The sequence below is a fragment of the Notamacropus eugenii genome, chromosome 6 (assembly GCF_028372415.1).
Source record: "Notamacropus eugenii isolate mMacEug1 chromosome 6, mMacEug1.pri_v2, whole genome shotgun sequence".
NCBI classification, from domain to species: domain Eukaryota; kingdom Metazoa; phylum Chordata; class Mammalia; order Diprotodontia; family Macropodidae; genus Notamacropus; species Notamacropus eugenii.
Window position 1 is genome coordinate 3,851,666 of NC_092877.1, and position 22,773 is coordinate 3,874,438.

A 22,773-nucleotide genomic window follows, 5' to 3' on the forward strand; every position below is an offset into this window, starting at 1 on the left:
AAGTGACATTTCTAGACTCTGACCCCCACGTACAGTGACCAATCCAGAATATGACTTTGGTACTCAGTGCACAATCCAGACTGGTGCTGGTGCGCAGTGATCCCTCCAGAATCTGGTGACTGATGTAGCATCCCACAGCACCTGCAGCCTCTGCTCTCCTCCCAGCAGGCTTTCTCCCCAAAGGTTGGCAACGTACTCTATCAGCTGGGCACAGAGGCCATCACAGCTTCTTTAGACACTCAGCATGGGGGACTTCGCAGTGATCTTTCCTTTGAAAACGTTTCTGTCACTGGTTGCTCAGCTGCATTTCTCTGAATTCCTCATGCTTGCCATTTCTTACAACATGACCTTCACGTATGAGAGCTGCTTCATCATGGCCCAACTGGCAGACACCTACTTTGGTTACAGCTCTTTGCTCCTGCTGTTTCCACCTTCTCCAGGAGGCCTGCCCTCTCCATGGCGTCCACCTCGTATGATGTAGTCATCTCCCCCCTTGAGCTCAGGACAGTGGTTTTCGCTTTATTTTTATGCCCAGCCCTTGGTACTCTGCGTGGCATAACGTAAGTGCTTGGCACAGTGACAAATGCTTATTATTAGCCTGCTGACATACCCCAGTAGCGCAGTGCTACTATGAATACTTTGGTATCTCTTGGCCCATAAATGCTTTTTGATAAGATAAGGAAAAAGGACTGTGTCTTCTTAGGTCCACATAGTGGGTATTTGATAAAAGTTAAATTGAATTTCCAAAGATCCCTTTTGAGCCACTGCATCTGTGAATGCTGCTTGCTACCCACTGCATCACTCAGCTGCCCTGATGCCAGATGGGAACTTTCAGAACTAGCTTTTAAGATCTGGGCAAATGGGAAAGAAAAAGGGCTGTGAAGCCATGGGTGCAGCAGCTAACTTCAAAGAGTCTATGGTGTCAAGGCAACTGCAGCCAAATGGGTGCGACTGGCTGCACCCTAGAATCATAGCCAAAGAAGATGGAGGGCAGGAATTCAAGGAGATTCTTGAAGAAACTTCCCCAAGGAATCCGCACCACACCCAGTCCCCTCATCATGACAAACAATCTCAAAGATCTACAAGTGGGCTCAAACGAAACTCCAGAGAACCCTTCCTACCATCTGGGGGCAGCATCCTCACTCCAGCTGTCAGTGCCCTCCAAATCCCAGGGTGGTGTGCCTACAGGGGAAGTGTGTGCTCTCCCCTAGTCACAGCATGTATACCCCAAGAAGAACAAATGACGGGGCAACAAACAGCTCCTGGAGGGCTTTCCCCTGCTCTCTGGTGGCAGAGGACAGCAGCTGGCACCCAGTAGGGGATTCTGCCTCCAGGGAGTTTTTAAAGTTTGTAACAGACACCTCACTTCCTGCCCAGAATGAATGGTGGCCTTGACCTCTGAACTTCGAGATCCCCCAAGCTGAGCTGGATGAAAATGGAACAAGTTCAAGCCTACCAAGGAACCAGAAATGTCCAAGACACTGGACACACTGGGTGCTATGGGAAGGGAGTATATACAAAAATGAGGAAGACACCAGCTTGCCCTACCAGAACCTACAGTTTGGGAGAATAACTACAACACAGGACAAGTGGTAATGTAAAGTAAAAAAGGAACAAAGTGGAGTCAAGGAAGGTCAGATCATACAGGGGTCGTGGTCAGCACACACAAAATGCACACAAGGACATTTTAAGAGGAGGCCCTTGGCAGCTGAGGGCACCAAGAAAGGCTTGGGTTTAAATCCTGCCTCAGACACTTACTGGCAAGTGGCTTAATGTCTTCAGTTTCCTTAAGTGTAAAACAGAAAAATTTGCCTTGGGTTGTTTGAAGCTCCAGGGAGATCATACATGTAAAGGAGTCTACAAATGTTTTGATCACCCAGTCAGCTTCATCTTTCATGATGATGTTCAGTGTTGGGGAAAACAGGGCTGAGGGCAGCAGCTCTACTTCCTGACCTCCTGTTACCCGGTCTTTGTCCATTTCCCCTCCTTGCCACTGAGGCCGGAAGGCAGTGTTCTGGCTTGGATGCTAACTGTCAGGATGGATGACTGGAGTGAAAAGGGTAACTGTAGAATGGTGTAAGTATTCATCCCCAGTCTCTACTAAGGCTCAGAGAAATCTATAGGGTATACAGCCTGAACTCTGGGTAGGGAAGTAAAAGGAATTTTTCTTGCCCTGACATAAGTAGAAATAAGAACTAGGGGTATGGTGATGGTAAGAAGAAGCCACTCTTAGAGGTGATCAGGCCTCTTCAACAAAGATGTTGGGGAAAATGTGTTGATTATTCCCTCAGACTTGCTGGCCCAGGAAATCTTACAAGAAAGGTGATAAACCTTCCCAAGAAAGATCCCCAAGGCCTCACTCCTAGTTAGGTGGGGACAAGTGAATTCCTTTTACCATCTCTCCAACAGAATGTAGGCTTTTGTGCATGCAGCAGGGTAGGAGAGTCATACCTTTCTCTGATTCTTTGTGGGGCTGGAGATAAAGGCACAGATCACTTTTCAACTCTCACTGATACTGAAACTTGAATCTGGCGAAGACAAATCACCTTGAACAACTGTTTAAAACTCTCAGACTCTCAAAGAGGCACTTCAAAACCGAAGGTGGAAAATGAGTTGGTGCCCTTTGACCTTTGCCTCACATGGCCACAAAACCCTCTGTCGGCCCATCCTTTTCCATGCCAAGCCTCTGCAAAGCCCCTCCTTGAGAACGTGTCCATGACGTACAGGTAGGAATCTCCAGCACAAGCTACGGGCTCAGGCTTCTTTATTTTCTTAGTGCTAAGCCGTATATTTTTGGCTTGTGCCCACCTCTGACCAAACCACAAAGCATCAAAGATGTGGATTTGGCAGGGGCAAATCCCAAATGTAAAAAATATTTTCAAGCTTTAAAATAATCAGCAGCCAAAGTGTTGTCTCAATAATTGCGTCTAAGCAGAGTTTAGCATCATTCTGAGCCCTTCTTTGTGCATATTGTACATCCCCCTCATGCCTAGAATATGTTCCATTAGTATGTCTATACTTATATGGATACACATTGTCTCTCCTGACATCCCATAAGCAACTTGAGGCTAGGAATGGTTTTGTTTGTGTCTACATCCAGTGGTAAGACAGTGTTTGACACCTAGTTTGGCACTTAATGCTTGAATGTTTGATCCTACGATTGAGCAGAGAAGAGGGATCTCCAAGAAACAATAAACAGCGACTTCTTCAGTCCTCATTTATTATGCACCGACTGGGCTAAGTGCTCCACCCTCATAGACTTGAAAATCTTATGTGGAGATCTGATAGAGATGGGAAATGAATGTGATATCCAACTGCAGAGAACTTTTACCCAACTTAGAAAGGACAGCAAATCACAAGGTCTGATGCTACCAGCGTCTTTCATTGGCCCCACGTCTGAACTCTTAAGAAGCTTTACTCTGGCAGCAGATAGGGACAGGTTTGTAACTAGTATTCCTGGGGTTACAGAAATATGACAAGCCAGTGGCTTAAACTATGTAGAAAAGACACATGGACCACTGTACAGATGAGACTGAATTGGAAACCTGGGTTGAACAGTTTCTGCCAACAGCCTGCTTCCTTTATCTGGTCTCCACAGGCAGCTTTATGCTGGAGATCTACTTTCCTTGGGCTTTCTCCTACAAATAAGTTCGTTTCTTTCTGAGAGCTAACACCTTTATTTCAGGTGTTCCTGGCAAAGGTCACATCCAGGAAAATATTGGTAGCATATCCTCTACGGAGTAGCATGGGATCAACAGGTGGAGGTGGGAACTTATTAAGCTGGTGACTCTTTTTTCAGGGCCCTGGCACTCCCTAAGTGTCAACAGATTCTGGCTCAGAGTTCAGAACTAACATATTTGGGATTGAAAGATGTTTGGAAAGCTTCTCAAAAGAGTAAAAATGTAAAAACATTTTGACTGTGGAGGTCTGGCTCACCTAGCTATGCAGGCTGCATCTGGTCCCAAGGAATTCCTGGGCTGTCTGATTAAGAAGTATCACAATAAATATCGAGCATATAATTCAGGACAGCTGACAGCACAGGGAAATGGAGTAAATCCCTCTCAGCAGCTGGATGGATCACTGGCAGCAGATCCTCCATCTGGCTGGGGCTACTACATTAATGATAAACTCCCGTCTGCTCGAAGGCCAGAAGCTATGTGGGTCACTTACGGCACAACAGTGAGCACTTCAGGAGCACCTTGGATCCTCACAGTGACCCTTGGAGGGAAGGGCTATTATCCTTCCCATGTTACAGATGAAGAAACTGAGGCAGACAGAGGTTGAGTGACTTGTCCAGAGTCACAAAACTAGGATGTGTCTAAGGTCAGCAGTTCTAGTCCAAGCTGTGCCACTAACTTCTTAGGTCAGCTTTGGCAAATCCCTTAGAGCAGTTCATCTTTAATTCCTTTATCTGTAAAATGGGTAATACTGCCTCGCTTCACACAGCAGTCCAAGGAATTAAATGAGATCATATATAGGAAAGTTTTCATTTTGAAAGTCTCATACCCCCTGTAGAAGGGTAATAGGAGAGAGGCCTAGATTTGGAGCCTGAGGACTGAGGTTCAAGATCTAGACTTCTCTACGTCCTAGCTTACAACTGTGGGGGCTGAACCAAAGGAGTCCTTTCCAGCTCTAAATCTATGATCCCATCTCTACAATGTGGGGGGAGGGGGCTGGGGCCTTTTATTTTTACTTATTGAATTAAAGCTGGAGAACCCTGTGATTCACATGTGGTAGAAGCTCCCTAACAAACACATGTGAACGAATGACGTGGGAAGAAGAAATCGACCAGAGAGCACAAACGTACCCTGTTCTAGAGTCTTGGGCTGAAATACCTCCCTCTGTTTCTGACAAGGAACTACTAGAGAAGAAGGTTTCACAAGTTCCCTCTAAATGAGTTTCCAACGAAGGACCTTTCCTGATGTTTGTTTACCTCCAAGTTTGTTCATGAGATCAGCTCCAAAGAACTCGTGTGTGTGCGTGTACTCCTGCTTTCCCTACTCTAACGTGCATTTATGCATTTTTTATCCCAGTATCTTAAGGTGCTCTACAAATCCTGATTTTTAGTCTCTTCATACCACCTCTGCGAGGTAGATATTAATCCTATTCCACTGCGACGGAATCATGAAATTCATCAGTTAGTGAATTCACCCACAAGGGAATTTGGTGGCTCAATCTGGGAAAGAATTTTATTGACACTCTCTATCACCACATCTCAAAAGAAATAGGAAGCAGTCAACAAAGCTCCATAAATGTGCTGTTTGTAGCTATACCAAAGAGCCTCTCTGCTTCAGATCTCTATGAACAAGTTTGAGAAGACTTACCTCCATTCTTGCCCACAGTCCGGAAGCATCTCCAGAAAGCCCGTAAGAAGGATGCCCTGTTATGAGGGGTGGCCTGGATGAAGCTAAACTCTCGGAAGAGAATATGTGTCCCCTGACACACGCTGTTAAAGCTGCAAAGATAAAAATCAAGAGGTCACTGTTTGATGGCTCTTCCAGAAGGCAGGAACGTGAATGGAAAACAAAGGCCATTCAGAAAAGTTGCCAAGAAGCGGGAGAAGTAGCCTGTCTGCCTCACATTTCTAAGATGCAGCCCCGCTTGGGTCCCCTGGCTCACCAGAGGGAAATCTATGTACATAAGCTCATCCCTCTCACAAACTCTGGAATCCAGCTGGTCTTAGCCCCCTACCTCCACCTCAGGAAGTTCTAACCAGTCACTAGAGAGTTTTACAGAAAGAGAAAACGATCTATCCTTAACTGGATGATACTGGCAGTTGTCTATTTTTGGAGAATACCTCTCTCTCTACCTCATCGGGATTTACATTTCCTTAAAGATATTCTCTCTTGGTTCCTCCCCAATGTATAGTAGCTGGCTGCCACAAGAAAAACATGGTTATTCACAGGTGACATCTATAGATCTGTCCATTTCAGTTTGTAGTGTAGAGCAACAGGGGATCTGTCACATACCCTGAAAATAAGCCCCTCTTTAAAGAAGAGACAAATGATTCCACGAGGAGACTGGTGGAGAGAAATGAAGATCCATGGTAAAGGAAGGGGTAAAAAGTGGCCCCTAAAATGAGAGGATGAGGCAAAGCCCAAGGGCTCAAGTGAGTCAGTGCTTAAGTGGGGCCCCAGGAAGGGAGGAAAATATGCCGTAGTCTTTAGGTTCTCTTGCCAAAGTGGGGGAAAAGGCTGGGAAGCACTGGAGCTATCTCAAAAATGGAAATTCCACTAGAAAGCAGGCAATAATAACCCAGGAATGGACACAATCATTCAACAAGTTCCAGGCTCCATAAAATTCTTAAACCCACTGGCAGAGTCTAGATGGAGAACATGTTTATCTATAGAAACATACAGATAACAGGCTGAAGCAAGTCACCAATGGAGCAATGGAGAATGCTCCTTGGGTCAGGGATTTAGAGCTGGAAGGACCTTTAGTTCAGACCCTGTGATTTTCTGATCAGGAAACTGAGGCCCAGAGAAAGGAAGTAACTTGAGAGCAGAAGCCACATAAAGAATTAGGAGCAATCAAAGCTGGTTTCTCTCCCTTCAAACCCACTTCTCGTCCAACTACACCACAGCTGCCACCAGTCTGGAACATGAATTTCAAAAGTGAGCTCAGACCTGAGCTGGAGAACTGGAAGAGACTTTGCAGGACATCTCTTGTTCCCTGTGGACCAAACTACACGAAAGAGGCCCACTCTTATGTTTGAAAGAGCAGACAAAGCCTATCCATGATGACAGGACCTGGGCCAGCATCACGTCAGTGTCTAGGTGCAGATTTGGAACGATCTCGTGAAAGCCTTGTGAGCTCCACAGACATAATCACAGCTAACCATACTGTGCTCAAAAGCAGCTGCAAAGTACTCTTCTCCCACAGAAAACTGGCAGAGAGCTATAATTCTATGACAACTGGAAGAAAACGAAAGGTAAGAGGTGAAGGCTGAGAAGTAGGTTAGGAAAAGGATCTGAAAGTAAACAAACAAAAGCAGCAAAGATTCGGCTCCACGCAGAGAGGATCAGTGCTGTTGTCTTAAGAAAAGGAGAAGGAACTTCGGTACTCTGGAGACTTGTCACAGGCCCAGACCCACTCTGGGATCAGTCCTTCGTCACCCACCTTGGAGGGCAGTTGACATCTACAGCATCTTTCGATATTAAGTTGGTTGGTGAGTTCCCATGCATACCCATGGGACCCTTTTAGACAATTCGCTATTTTCTTTTCTCATCGGAATTATTTCTTCTTATGTCTTCGGAATGAACATGTCTGAAAATTCCTCATCCCTTCTGTACAATTTACACGGGATCTTCCCTAGCCTTTGTAAGTAAAAATACTGGAGATGGGGAAAATAGCAAGCTTGCAGCTTTCTTGCACGGCTGTGCAACGTTGAATTGCAGATGAGCTTAAGGACAAGACAGACTTTTTAGTCAACTGAGATTCACATGTACACAGTCATATGATTTGTATTACATTCATCAGTCAATATTTGTTCAACTATTATTATCCATATTATTCATCTTGGTACAGATGTGCCATACACTTTGCAATTACCTAACACTGAAATTTCCCAGCTTTTCAATAAACTCTTCTCCCTAAATAACTGGTTAATAATAATAGTAGCTCACGTTAAAACAGCTCATCACATGCTCTTTTCCTCATAAATTGTTGTGAGGCAGGTAATGCCTATTTTGCAGATAACGAAACTGAGTTTCAGGGCATATAAGTGACGTGTGCACCACGATCCAGCCAAGGTGGCCGCGTCCAGGGCACTCTACTGTCTCAGACAGACACTGTGGGAAGCTGCTGCCATCTTCATGGGCCCCAGGGGGCAGATTTTTCCAAATTCAAGTTTTGTAGCTACAGTCAAACTTCACAAGTTCCCTTCATTCTTCAGGCTTTTGTCCTTCCTTTTCTATGGGTAAATTTACAGTCAGAATGCTGAATTACTGAGTAACGTCAACACATCTCCCAAGGGGCTTCCTGTTCACAAGAGTGTTAGAGACATGAAAACTTGTGTTTCTTTGTGATTTATGCTTTTTTAAAATTAAATTAAATTAATTTTTTTTAAATTAATTTATTTAACTTTTAACATTCATTTTCACAAAATTTTGGGTTCCAAATTTTCTCCCCATTTCTCCCTTCCCCCACCCCAAAACACCAAGCATTCTATTTGCCCCTATCACCAATCTGCCCTCTCTTCTATCATCCCTCCCTTCCCTTGTCCCCATCTTCTCTTTTGTCCTGTAGTGCAAGATAACTTTCTATACCCCATTACTTGTATTTCTTACTTCCTAGTAGCAAAAACAGTACTCGACAGTTGTTCCTAAAACTTTGAGTTCCAACTTCTCTTCATCCCTCCCTCCCCACCCATTCCCTTTGGGAGGCAAGCAATTCAATATAGCCCATATCTGTGTAGTTTTGCAAATGACTTCCATAATAGTTGTGTTGTGTAAGACTAACTATATTTCCCTCCATCCTATTCTGCCCCACATTGCTTCTATTTTCTCTTTGGATCCTGTCCCTCCCCAAGAGTGTTGACTTCAAATTGCTCCCTCCTCCCATTGCCCTCCCTTCCATCATCCCCCCCCACCCTGCTTATCCCCTTCTCCCCCACTTTCCTGTATTGTAAGATAGGTTTTCATACCAAAATGAGTGTGCATTTTATTCCTTCCTTTAGTCGAATGTGATGAGAGTAAGCTTCATGTTTTTTCTCTCACCTCCCCCCTTTTTCCCTCCACTGAAAAGTCTTTAACTTGCCTCTTTTATGAGAGATAATTTGCCCCATTCCATTTCTCCTTTTCTCCTCCCAATATATTTCTCTCTCACCCCTTAATTTCATTTTTTTCAGATATGATCCCATCCTATTCAATTTACCCTGTGCTCTCTGTCTCTCTCTCTATGTGTGTGTGTGTGTGTGTGTGTGCGCATGCATGTGTGTGTGTAATCCCACCAAGTACCCAGATACTGAATAGTTTCAAGAGTTACTAATATTGTCTTTCCATGTAGGAATATAAACATTTCAACTTTAGTAAGTCCCTTATGACTTCTCTTTGCTGTTCACCTTTTCATGCTTCTCTTCATTCTTGTGTTTGAAAGTCAAATTTTCTTTTCAGCTCTGGTCTTTTCAGCAAGAATGCTTGAAAGTCCTCGATTTCATTGAAAGACCAATTTTTCCCCTGAAGTATTATACTCAGTTTTGCTGGGTAGGTGATTCTTGGTTTTAGTCCTGGTTCCTTTGACTTCTGGAATATCCTATTCCACGCCTTTCGCTCCCTTAATGTAGAAGCTGCTAGATCTTGTGTTATCCTGATTGTATTTCCACAATACTTGAATTCTTTCTTTCTAGCTGCTTGCAATATTTTCTCCTTGGCCTGGGAACTCTGGAATTTGGCCACAATGTTCCTAGGAGTTTCTCTTTTTGGATCTCTTTCAGGTGGTGATTGGTGGATTCCTTGAATACCTATTTTGCCCTCTGGTTCTAGAATCTCAGGGCAGTTTTCCTTGATAATTTCATGAAAGATGATGTCCAGGCTCTTTTTTTGATCATGGCTTCCAGGTAGTCCCATAATTTCTAAATTGTCTCTCCTGGATCTATTCTCCAGGTCAGCTGTCCAGGAGGGACCTCAGAATGGGAGACATCAGAGAAAGGAAGTCACTTGCCTAGAGTCACTCAGCAAATCAGAAGCATGGCCAGCACTAGTACCCAGGCATCTTCTTTCCCAGCCCCAGGTTCTTAAAAATGCCTCTGAAATTGCAGAGATTGGGGCTTGAGGGAAAGATCAGAGGGACTTTCATGGTTCAAGAGCAGGGCCATGGTTCATTTGACCTCTGAACTGAGATGTTGAGTGTGTTTGTGTGCGTCCTATAGGTCGGCCAATCTGGCCTTCTTGCTTTTACCTGTATGACACACAATCTGGCCCACCTAGCCCAGGTGACCTACATCCTCAGTTACTGAAAGAACTAGCAATAAGAGATTGGAAGTAGAAGTACAAGCGGGGAGAGAGGGGGAGGGGAGAGAAGGAGAAGAGGAAGAGCGGAGCCTTGTGTCCTCTTTGGCTCTTCACGTGCTAAGCGAGCTTTCAGGCTTCCCTGATCCTACTTAACTCTCCAGTCGCATAGTTTGCATCTAAATACCGTGCCTGTTAGGTAACTAGGTGTGCTCCAATCCGGGACAATCTCGAGGGCGGGGAGATCTCTCTCCCATCACGTTTCTCACGGGAAGAGGCGGAAATACACGAGATAGCTCAGTTCACCTCAATTCCCAGCCGTTTCCTGGGGGGGTCTCGTGAGAGCTCTAAGATTTAGAATTTCCCACCTTTACCCGCCCGAGACTGTCCACACAGAATTGAGCTTCCAACCCCAACATCCAGGTAGTCCCATAATTTCTAAATTGTCTCTCCTGGATCTATTCTCCAGGTCAGCTGTTTTTCCAATGAGATATTTCACATTATCTTCCATTTTTCATTCTTTTGGTTTTGTTTTGTGATTTCTTGGTTTCTCATAAAGTCATTAGCCTCCATCTGTTCCATTCTAATTTTGAAAGAATTATTTTCTTCGGTGAGCTTTTGAACCTCCTTTTCCATTTGGCTAATTCTGCTTTTGAAAGCATTCTTCTCCTCATTGGCTTTTTGAACCTCTTTTGCCAATTGAGTTAGCCTATTTTTCAAGGTGTTATTTTCTTCAGCATTTTTTTGGGTCTCCTTTAGCAAGGTGTTGATATGCTTTTCATGCTTTTCTTGCATCTCTCTCATTTCTCTTCCCAGTTTTTCCTCCACCTTTCTAACTTGATTTTCAAAATCCTTTTTGAGCTCTTCCATGGCCTGAGCCCATTGTATATTTATTTTGGATGTTTGGGATATAGAAGCCTTGATTTCTATGTCTTTCCCTGATGGTAAGCATTGTTCTTCCTCATCTAAAAGGATGGGAGGAAATATCTGTTCACCTAGGAAGTAACCTTCTATGGTCTTATTTCCTCCCCCCCCCCCTTTTCTGGGCATTTTCCCATCCAGTTACTTGTCTTCTGAATATCCTCTTCACACCTACCTTGCCTCCAGATCCTCCCAGCCAGCGCTTGGGGTCTGAGATTCCAATGCTGCTTCCCAGCCATAAGGCTTCAGCAGGGCAGGGCTGCTATTCAGTGTGAGATTAAGTTCAGGTGCTCAGGTGGGGGCAGGGCCGCCACATGGGGCTTAGTTCCCTCAGGGGGTTTACGCACAGACCTTCAACAATGGATCCGAGCTCCTGCCTGCTTCGGGGGCCCTTGTTCATTGCTGCCTCCACTGCTGCCTCCCGAGAGGGCCTGAGTTATGGAGACACCCTGCTCCCCTCTCAGAGAACTGAAAAGACCCTCTCACTGACCTTTGGAGCCTGTGGGTGGAGGGACCTGCTCTGTGGCTGGAGATTCTGTCCCTGAAGCCTGCTCGGATCTGCTCCTCTGCGTGGTCAAGGCAGGGCTGGGCTCTGCTCCCGGTCCAGTGCGTGATGGACCTTTGGTGTGGCTTTTCAGGGCTCTCTGGAACAGAAATCTTCTCCACTCTGTTCTGTGGCTTCTGCTGCTCCAGAGTTTGTTGGGAGTTCAGGTGTTTTATGGGCTCTGGGTCAGGAGCTAGCATACGTTTATCTTTCTACTTCACCATCTTGGCTCCTCCCCTCCATGATTTATGTTTTCATTCATTACTTAACATATTAATTTAAAAATTTAGCTTTAAAGGGGACCGTCTTTTCAAGTTAATTTTGAAAAGAAATTAAAATCAAAGTTCACTAATTCTTTGTTTTGTCGTTAGTCAGTAAATAAACATTTATCTAATGAAGGAGGCAACAAGGAGGTAAATATGTACAAACAAAGTCTACACAGGAAAAAGAGGAAAGGTGCCAGAATGAAGAGGGCGTGGGAAAGGCTTCCTCCACAAGATGGGATTTTAGCTGGGCCTTGAAGGAAGGTGGGGAGCCAGCAGACAGAGAGGAAGAAATGGAGTGTCTTGTGGGAGGCAAGAAAAGCTCCCAGTGTCAGGGAGTAAGGTGGGATAGTGTATTATAAAGGGCTTTGATCCTGGAGGTGACAGGGATCCATTAGAGTTTACTGAGGAGGGAAGTGACATGATCAGACCTGTGCTTTAGGAAAATCTCTTTGACAACTAAATGGAGGATGGGTTGGAGTGGAGAGAGACTAGAGGCAGGAAGACCTACCAGGAGGCTATTATAATAGTCCAGGTGTGAGGTGACCAGGCCCTGTACTATAGAGTGGTGTTGGGATCGGAGGAGAGAGAGGGGTACATTTGAGAACTTCCATAAAAGTGAAATTGGCAGGCCTTGGCAATAGCTTGGACATGGGGTGGGGCGAGAGATAGTGAGGGTCCAGGATGACTCCTAAGTTGTGAGCCTGAGGGACTGGGAGGATGCTGTTACCCTCAACAGTAACAGGGAAGTCAGTGGAGGGGGCAGAGCTAGGGGAGTGGAGGGTGGTTTGGAGAAAAGATAATCAGTTTCGTTTTGGACATGTTGAGTTTAAAATGTCTACTGGACATTCAGTTTGAGAGACGATTAGAAATGTGAGACTGGAGGTAGATTTGAGAATTATTAGCATAGGGATGGTAATTAAATCCACGTGATCTCTTGGAATCACCAAGTGAAGTAGTACAAAAGGAGAAAGGAAGAGAGCCCAGGACAGAACTCTGTGAGATACCTGCAGGTAAAGGATCCAGCCAAGGAGACTGAGCAGGAGCAGTCTGATAAGCAGGAGGAAAACCAGGGGTCAGAGGGATCCTGAAAACCTAGAAAGAAGAGAGTATCAAGGGGGAGAAGGTGGTTGGCAACGTCACCGGGGGCAGAGAGGTGGAGGCAATGAGGACCGAGAGAAGGCCAACCTTGATCTAGACAACTAGACAACTTTGATCACTGGTAACTTTGCAGAGATGATGAGACTGGAAGCCAAATTTTAAGGGGCTGAGAAGTGAGAGAGAAGAAAGTCACCTACTGTAGACAGGGAGTGGAAGCAATCAGGGTTAGGTGACTTGCCCAGGGTCACACAGGTCAAATTTGAACTCAGGTCCTCCTGGCTCCGGGATCAGTGCTCTATCCACTGCACCACCTAGCTGCCCCACTGATGATCTTTTCAAAGAATTTGGCCACCCAGGGCAGAAGAGATATGAAATGATAGTTAGCTGGGACAGAAGTCATCACGAGAGGGTTTTCTGGAGGATGGGGAGACATAGGTATGTTTATAGGCACTGAGAAAGGAGCCAGAAGAAAGCAAGAGATTGAGGACAAGTGACATTGGGGATTTGTTGGAAGAGCCAGGATGGAGTGAGATCAGCCGTGGAGGTGACAGGTGGGCCTTGCTAAGGAGGAAGGCAGGGGGGAAGGAGGAGATGGGGCAGAAGGCATACGATATGAGGAACTGAGGAGAGCTCGTGGCAAAGGGCTTCAATTTTTTATGTAAAATAGAAGCTCAGGTTCTCAGCTGAGAAGACAGGGAGGGGAGTCATGGGAAGTATGAGGAAGGATGAAAGGGTTTGGAAGAGCTTCTGTGGAGAGTGAAATAGTAAGCGGACAAGGGAGGTACTGGAGGACTGCCTGGAGGTGGTCATGTACCACGAATCTGTAGTGAACCCTGTTAGAATGGCTGCATGACTTTCTCCACCTACTTTTAGCAGAACATGTGTAGGAGAAAAGGAAGCAGATGGTGAAAGTGATCCAAGGCTAAAGCTTGGCAATGTACAATTGGTGACATGGTAAGAAGGCCAGGGCCTCAAGAGAAAGGGTTGAACTAGTTCACCAAGAGGTAAAGACAAGGAAAAGGAGAGAGAGTAGCTGGTGTAGGGAAGACAGCATAGGAGAGAATTAAGGGGTTAAAGGTTTGGTGGCCATAGTATAGATGAAAAGTGTAATTTGGTAAGAAAAGGCAGAAGGAGGAGTGGGAGGGCAGTAGAATATGGTCAGAAAAGGACATCTGGGAATTCCTGGACACGGAGGTGGTGCACTGGTGGATGATGACAGGACCAAAGGTGTGACCATCTTTGTATATGGCTGAGGTAAAGTGGAGGAGCAGGTCAAGAGAAGTGAGTAGGCTGAGGAGCTCAGTGGTTATGGTGTTGGAGGGACAGTCAGTTTGTATGCTGAAGTCCCCAAGTATGAAGGCAAGAGTTCGGGAGGACAGAAAACCTGAGCCACGTGCTGAACTCCCCTCCAGGAAGGGAAGGTGCCCGAGTCTGCAGACAAGGGCTTCTGGGATTTTGCCCAGGGGATCCATATGAGTGCTATTTTTGTTTATCCTTCATTCTCACAGAGGACAATGACATCACCAGCGTGAGGTCTAGACTTTTCTGAATTGGATTTAGTGAGTCCCAGCTCTGCAAAGTCACCAGCTTCTCACTCTTTCCTTCAGCCATCGAACTACAGTGGCAAGAAAAAAGTCAAGCTGCCTGAGGATGGTCTGGGATGCAGCGGATAGCAAGGACATCAAAGGAGGAGAGGTTACTGAGTGATGGAAGGAAGGGGAGAATCTGGAAACGGCACTTTCCACTCAGGGATGAACATCCTCACACTTGGTCATACCCTACACATCCCAGTGATTCTGGACCTCTGTAGTTCATCCTCTAAACCCTATTCCCTACCCCCACCTCCTGATTCCTTATTCTCATCCCCCTCAACCCTCCCACCCCAAAGTCCCAGCTTCATACCTCCCCCTTGTTTCACTGTGTCCTCTGGAATGCCTGTTCCATAGGCAACAATCCTCCCTTCATCCTAAATCTTTTCCTGTCCCATTCCTTCCATCTTCTAGCAATCACTGAAACCTGGATCCCCCCTGATGACATGCTTTCCCGGAACTTTTTCCAGTCCTGACTCCACTTTCAATCATTCCACAGTGGTGGAGAGTTGGAGTATTCCTTGATCTTTTCTGCCCCAGCATCATAGGAGGCTAAGTCAAAGTTCAGCAGGACTCCAGTCTTCCTTTTCTGTCTTAGAATGGACTGTCAAAAGGGCTCCTGAACAGACTAGGTTCAGCGGATGGAAAATGGGCCATACAAGGCAAGTCAAATTCAACATGCAGAATTGTGTGTTCCAGTGGCATAGGATTACAGCTGTAGACCAGGAAGGGATCTCAGGAGTCCTCCAGCAGCATCCCCGGCCCCTTCCTTTGATAGGAAACCGAGGCCCAGAACGGTGATGTTACTTGCTCAGGCCGTCTTTCCATCCAGCAGCACTAATTGGAGCCAGAGCCTTTCCACTGCACTACACTGCCTCTCCTGCCCCATGTCTTGGTTAACCTTTGAAAGTTATATCAAACTAGGGGATGAAGCATCACTGGAAATCAGATTTTAAAATAATCTTGTGGGACTGACCAGATACATAATAAACTGGAGGAAGGGGGAGTGTGGCAGAGAAAATATCCTGCGGCTTGGGAACCTGCGTGTTCAGACCTTAGATATCAAGCGCCCTTGTCTAATGTTAACACAACAAAACAAAACAAACTGCAACATCTGTGTCCTCTGGTGAAGCCCATACATGACTGGAGAGGGAGACTTGTGCCAACTCTGCGGTCTTTGCTCCACGGTCCACAGCACCTCGATTTGGACTTGGAGAACTTGGCTTTGGGTGCGCACTTTACTGTGAGTACCCTCTGTGACCTTGGGTGAGGACGCGAACCTCTCTGAACCTCAATCTCCTTAGATACAAAAAAAGATACTTTTACTTGAAGATTTCTAAGGCTCCCTCCAGTTCTCCATCATATCCCAATTTTCTTGACTAGCAAAGAAGGGAGAGAAAACTCATCCTCTCCCCTGGATGTCCAATTCTAAAGATATTTTCCAGATAGCAACACTTCCTTGAAGGAGTCAATATGGTAACTGTACTAGTCTGATGTCTTTGCTTTTCTTGATCTCATTAAAGGGGCCATGCCTTGGCTACTTCTTAAACAGGCCTATTCAATGAATGGCCGTTGCCTCACCCTAAGTGAGTACCTGCAAAGACCTTGGCCTAAAGGGGCCAAGGTCTCCCAGTGCATCCTGGGCCATCTTCAGTCATCCTGAGGAATATCTGGTCACTGGATTCAGATGGCTGTGGAGGAGAAGTGAGGCTGGTGACCTGCACAGCCCTCCCTCACTCAAAACAAAGTCAAGTGCCAGTCATATCACCATCTCTCTGATGGCATGGTCTTCTTCGGCAACAAAGGATGAACACAATCACAATGGTAACTGTTATTTATTTCCTTGTGTAATAAACCTGAGATTTTGGGGATTTTTCATTATATTTCTTATTTAGTATTCCAAATAAATCAGTGGATCATGCTGCAATGCTCTGTGTTGCAGAATAACAGTGGGATAGTTTAAAGAACTTATTTGAAATGAAATAGCTTCAGACCAAATTAAGTTCTACAAAGTCGTGTAATTGGTGATCCCAGAACCTAGGTCTGATCTAGGAGACTTCCCACAAAGCACTCATTGGCATGCGTCCCCCACCCAGGGTTCTGTCTGGAGGCCTCCAAATTTGGCTTGTTTTGCTCCCACTCAAGTTCTTCCTAAAAATATCAGAATAGAGTTTCTTGTCTAGGTCTCATGAAAGCACTTGATTCAGGTCAGCCTTTAACTGATCTCTCTCCACAGATGTGGCAGCTCCCATAAAAGTACTCAAGCTTACCCATAGTTATCCCTTCCACATCGCAACTTTCCCCATTGTGGTTTTAATATATCATGGGTTGGCATCAGAAATTAAATGGGAATTTTGGGGGGAGTTTGTAGAAGCCATAGATGACATGCAAAGGCCAACAGATGACACAGAAAAAGTTTAGAAACTCAGAAATGCAAAAAATATGTGTATAGTATTATATAATAAAAAGTACTGTAACACCCCATAAAAGAAAAGGAAACATTCAGACTTCTTCTCTGGGACAAAGGGAGGGTCACAAGTTTTTATGCAGATTTTCCAGATCACTGGGGCTCTAACTCCCATGATGTGGAAGGGATAACTGTATTTTGATACAAGTCAGCCTTTAATTCAACCCATGGAAAGATCGCCATAACACAAAGAAGCCCATAAACATGTGTAATCCCTGTCTTCAAGCCCATTGATACAGGATTCTCTTCTTATTGGTGAAGATGAAGGCTCTGCTCTAGGTGAAGGGTGGTCTGGGAGAAGTCAATCTTCTTCAGTTCTCCTGGGGACTCTTCAAGCTCTAGTTGCTTTGGGCACTTTCAGCTTGGAGAGGGAAGATGGAAAAGGCCAATCCCATTTCAGTTTGCTGAAGGAAGAAGTTCTGGGAAGACCTGAGAGGAACAGGCAGTCTCTATCATGTCCCTATCCCTCGCTGGCTACACTAGATAAGATCTATGATAACCTTGCCCCAATCAAATTATCCTCAGATTCTAGGGGTGACTGGGTTAGAAATCAAAGTCCCAAATGAAGGGCCACCCATCAAAGACACATAACCTAAATCTCAAACCCAGGCTCACACATCCTTTAGCTTAGTTAAACCAGCCAGGTTTACAACTGGTCCCACCTTCTACAGCTACAGGCAGAACTTCCAGGAATTCATCCTAATCCTTGCTTGGGCCCTAGGTTGAATGACATCATGCATTGTCCTTTATTTGCTTTGACAATAAACAGCTTTACAATGTATCCATTACAGGAAAAACTGGAAAAAATAAATCCCTAAATCCAAGAAGAGATCTGAGAAAACCTGATTTTAGCATGTATTTAAACAGCACATTCATATGGAGTCAGTCCAGCTGGTCTACGGAGATGAAAGGCGATGCGTTGTAGCTTAGCTGGTTTATGCGATTCCTTCTCAACATCCATTTTTAGTTATTTTAACCATTTAGACAAAGGCATTAAAAGTACGCCTCATCAGACCGGTGGATGGCACAAGGCTGGCAGGGACAGCTAACACACTGAAAGGCACAGCCAGAATCCAAAAAGACCGTGATAGGCTAGACCTTGGGCTGAACTGAAAAAGATGGCACTTAGTAGGGATAAATAAAGTGCCTTATAATTAGGTTCCAAAAATTGACCTCACAAGCATAAGATGAGAAGCCATGCTTAAAGAGAACTTGGTCTGAAGAAGATCGGTCCGTTGGGTTGTCATGAGAAAGAGAGCCTAGCCTGAGGGCAGACGGAGGAGCAAGGAGCGGAGGCTGCTAGGAGATGAACTTAGGCAGGACGTCCAGGAAAATGTCCTGGCACTCAGAGCTCTCAAAAGTGAAATGGGCGCTGGGGGAGGTGACGGGTGTCCTGGCATCAAAAGCATTCAGGCAAAGGCTAGAAGTCATGGTTTGACTGTACCAGGTCTCCCTCCTCCCCCATGCCGTTTCCCGATACGTGCCTTTGGATAGGATTCTCCCTGTGCCTGGAAGGCCGTCCTTCTGAACTTCCACCTCCAGGGATCCTCCTCTTCTCCAAGGCTCAGCTCGGCTGGTTCTCTTCCATCTATGTGACCACTCCTCGAGTCTGCTTTGCTGCACCTGCTGTAGGTGGGGGGGATGTTCCCCAGGGGTCTGAGGTAGCCTCCCTCCTCTTCTCCCCATGCTAATCTCATTAGGTCCCATGGAGTCAATGTTCACCTTCATGATGACAATGATTCTCAGATCTACTTATCTAGCCCTAACCTCTGACCTTCTCACATCTCCAACCACCTATTAGATACCTCAAAGTGAATGTCCTATGGACATCTTAAATTCAACACATCCAAAACCAAATTCATTATCTTTTTCCCCAAACCATCCCTTCTTCCTATCTTTCCTATTACCGTGGAGGGTCCCATCTTCTCAGTCACCCAGGTTCACACAACCCATGTGTCCTGCTCAATCTCTTTCACCACCACCCTCTTTCCAATCTATTGCCAAATATAACCAATTTATCTTAAAGATTTCTCTCATGTATGCCCTTTTCTCTCCTCTTGATGCTGCCAACACTCTGCTGCACAGCCTGCTCATCTCAGGTCTGGCATACTGCAACAGCTGGTTGGTCCTGCTGCCACAAGTCTTTCCCCACTTCACTCTTTCCTTCCTTTTGCTGTCAAAGTCATCTTCCTTGAGCACAGATCCAACCATGACACATACACCCCTCCCCATTGGACAAATTTTGGGGGCTCCCTATTGCCCCCAAGATCAAATATAAAATGGTTTGAGTTTTCAAAGCCTTCCATAGTCTCCTCTGTCCACATACACCTTCCTGATCTTCTGTCCTCTCTCCTCCTCCATATACTCTTCAATTCAGTGACACTAGGTCCTTGTTATTCCTCAGACAAAACATTCCATTTCTAACTGTGGTCCTTTTCAGTGGCTGTCCCTCCGGTCTGGAAGGCTCCACCTCCTCATCTCCACTCCCTGGCTTCCTGGCTTGCTTCAAGCCCAACCAAAAACCTCACCTTCTAGAAGAAGGCTCTCCTGAGGCTTACTTCTAGTGTCTTCCTTCTGAGGATTATTTCCCCTTTACACTGTGTATATCTCCTCTCTACACAGTTGTTTGCATGCTCTCTCCCCCATCAGACTGTGAGTTGTTTGAGAACAGACACTGTCTTTTCTTGCTATCTGTAGGGCTTAGTCCAATACCTGGTACATGGGAGATGCTTCAGTAATGTTCATTGACTGACTGACAGGCCTCCATCAGGATGCCTTTCTTGGTCCCTCAGTGGTTAGTGAGCACCCAACCACCCCCAGACAGCCGCCCCCATCACTATACATTTGTTTTGTATGTAATTTTTTTATTCAACCCCAGGAGAACACAGGGTCTTTAAGGCAAGGACTGTCTCCTTATATCCCCAGAACCCAGCAGAGGACCTTGCACAGGGTAGGTACTTCATAAATGGTTGCTGACTGAGTGACTGCTGAGGTTCCTTCTAATACAGAAATTCTAGGATCCATGATCATTTCGGTGTGTAGTGGGCAGGACAAATCCCCTGGAGTCCCCTGAATGAATTCATGAATGGAGCATGGCTGAAAGGCATAAAGAAGGGGGCAATGAGCAGATGAAGGGCCTCAGAATCAGGTCACGCCACTTTGGGATGAAGGAAATGGGGAGGCTTGGTTTGAAGAAGAGCTGATGCTCCAGATGTGCTCTGCTGGGTTCCAAAGGGCAGAGACAGGAGCGACAAGGGTCAGGAAAAGCTTCCAGAAAGTCAGCACTCTCCCACAGTGGAGTGGGCTGTTCTGGGAGGTGGTGCACTCCCCATTCCTAGACATCTTCCAGCAAAGACAGGATGGCCGCTTGTCATGGGTGTTGTAGAGAAAATTACATTGGATGTCCTCTGAGTTCCTTTCTGGCACTGAGATTCTTAGTGGCTCTAGAAAGACATGGAGAGGCTTCAAAATCACATCTTTGGCAAAGAACTCAAAAAGGATCAGTCCAAGTCACTGTCTAAGGAGGCAAGCAGAGATCTTATAATAAAATAGCGACGGTAACTGCAACAAAAAGAAAAAGTCCTCATTAGATAACTCCGATAATGCCTTACCATTGCTCTTTCATGTTAAGGTTTTTCCTTAGTGGCAGGGCTGGCTTTTGGAACATGACATCAATGAGATCAAATTCTACTCCATGAAGGAAAGAAGAGGAAAAACCACTAAATGTCTTGGCAGGCCCCTTGAAATTGGTGCAGAGTTGGGGGAACCTGCCATAATGGGAGCACATCAGTAGATTTAATTTTGTTTCCTTCATCTTACTCTTAGCTATCCTTCTACGGCAAAACCCTGTAAAGGAATCTCATGAGATTCCAGTCTTGTCCAGAATATGGGAACATGTTAGTGTTGAGCTAACTAGAGGAAAAGGAAGTTTGTATCCAACCACAGAGGGAGATAACAAGGGAGACACTACACGAAAAGGTATACAGGGGACTTAGGTCTCAGGTTGGCTTCTCTGGAAGTACTATGTTCTCTCTGGGTGGATTTCAGTCTTGGTATTCCCAACATTTAGGACCCTCACCACAGTAAGGAAATGTTTCAAGCTCCCTTTCCAAACCCCAAATCTTCCAAACTGTTTGGATGCCATGGTAACCCCTCAAAAGTAACTTCACTCTGTCAGTTGGTGACCACCTCAAAGTAACAGAGCAGAGTAACAAGAGCATGAATTGCCCACCTACCAAACATCCTCTTATCCTGCGGGCGTCATCTGCCTGTTCTAATAAGAAGTCAACTCAGGTCTTACTAGACGGGAGACTAATCCTCACAACACTGAAGAGATGACCCTAAATCTCACCCGTCTCTCATTTTTATGAGATCTCCAGCTCCTTCTTCCAAGGTCAATATGTTCAATACTATCCCAGAAAGGCTATCTATAGCAATAAGAGAAGGAAAAGAAATTGAAGGAATCAGAACAGACAATGAAGAAACCAAACTCTCACTCTTTGAGGATATGATGGTATACTTGGAGAATCCTAGAGAATCAACGAATAAACTAGCTGAAATAATTAACAACTTTAAGAAAGTTGCGGGACATAAAACAAACCCACATAAATCATCAGCATTTCTACATATGACCAACAAAGTCCAGCACAGCAAGAGACAGAAAGAGAAATTCCATTTAAAATAACCATAGACAATATAAAATACTTGGGAGTCTACCTGCCATGACAAACTTAGGAACTATATGAACACAACTACAAAATACTTTTCACAGTAATAAAGCCAGATTTGAACAAATGGAAAATATTAATTGCTCATCAATGGGCTAAGCTAATATAATAAAAATGACAATTCTACCTAAATTAATTTACTTATTCAGTACCACACCAAATACACTAGCAAAAATTATTTTACATAGCTAGAAAAAATAATAAAATTCACCTGGAAGAACAAAAGGTCAAGAATATCAAGGAATTATTAGAAAGAGCGTGAAGGCGGCATGTCCACATCAGATCTCACACTGTATCACACAGCGGTGATCACTAAAACAATCTGATGTGGTACATCAGTGGGGTAGACTAGGTGCACAATACACAGCAGTAAATTATCATAGTGATCTAGTGTTTAACAAACTCAAAGATCCAAACTTTTGGGACAAGAACTTACTATTTGATAAAAACTGTTGTGAAAACTAGAAAGCAACTTGGCAGAAACTAGGTATGGACTGACATCTCACACCAGATATACCAAGATAAGGTCAAAATGGGTACGTGATTTAGACATAAGGGTTGATACCATAAACAAGTTAGGGGACCACGGAATGATTTACCTGCCTCATCTATGGACAAGTGAAGAATTTGTGACTAAACAAGAGACAGAAAGCATTACAGGATATAAAATGGATAATTTTGATTATATTAAATTAAAATGCAAACAAAATTCTGTGCAGCCAAGCTTAGAAGGAAAGATGAAAACTGGGGGGGAAATTTTATATCAAATGTTTCTAATAAAGGCCTTATTTCTCAAAAGTACAGAGAACTGAGTCAAATTTAAAAGAACACAAGTCATTCCCCAATTGATAAATAGTCATGGGATATTAACAGGCAGTTTTCACAGGAAGAAATCAAAGTAATCTATAATCATTTTTAAAAATGTTCCAAATCACTACTTATTAGAGAAATGCAAATTAAAACAATTCTCAAGTAAGCAGAACCAGGAAAACGCTGTACATGGTAACAGCAACACTGTATAATTACCAATTCTAAATGAGTTAGCTATTCTCAGCAATACAAAGATCCAAGACAATTTCGAAGGTCTTAGGTTGAAAAATGTGATCTATCTTCAGAGAATTCTCTGTTGGGAGTCTGAATGTAGACATAAGCATACTATTTTTTTGCTTTTGTGTGTGTGTTTTTGTTGGGTTTCTTTTTCTGAGAGGGGTTTT

General features: G+C 44.7%; 1 protein-coding gene across 2 annotated transcripts in view; it reads right to left on the reverse strand.

Moving 5' to 3' along the window:
- The window catches only part of CSTPP1 (centriolar satellite-associated tubulin polyglutamylase complex regulator 1), a 172,989-nt gene that overhangs the window by 76,056 nt on the left and 74,160 nt on the right, over positions 1-22,773 (reverse strand). For both annotated transcript variants that reach the window (XM_072617650.1, XM_072617649.1), the window contains exon 3: positions 5,325-5,455. In XM_072617650.1, coding sequence (XP_072473751.1) covers positions 5,325-5,455 — 131 coding nt within the window. The remainder of the gene's footprint in view (positions 1-5,324; positions 5,456-22,773) is intronic.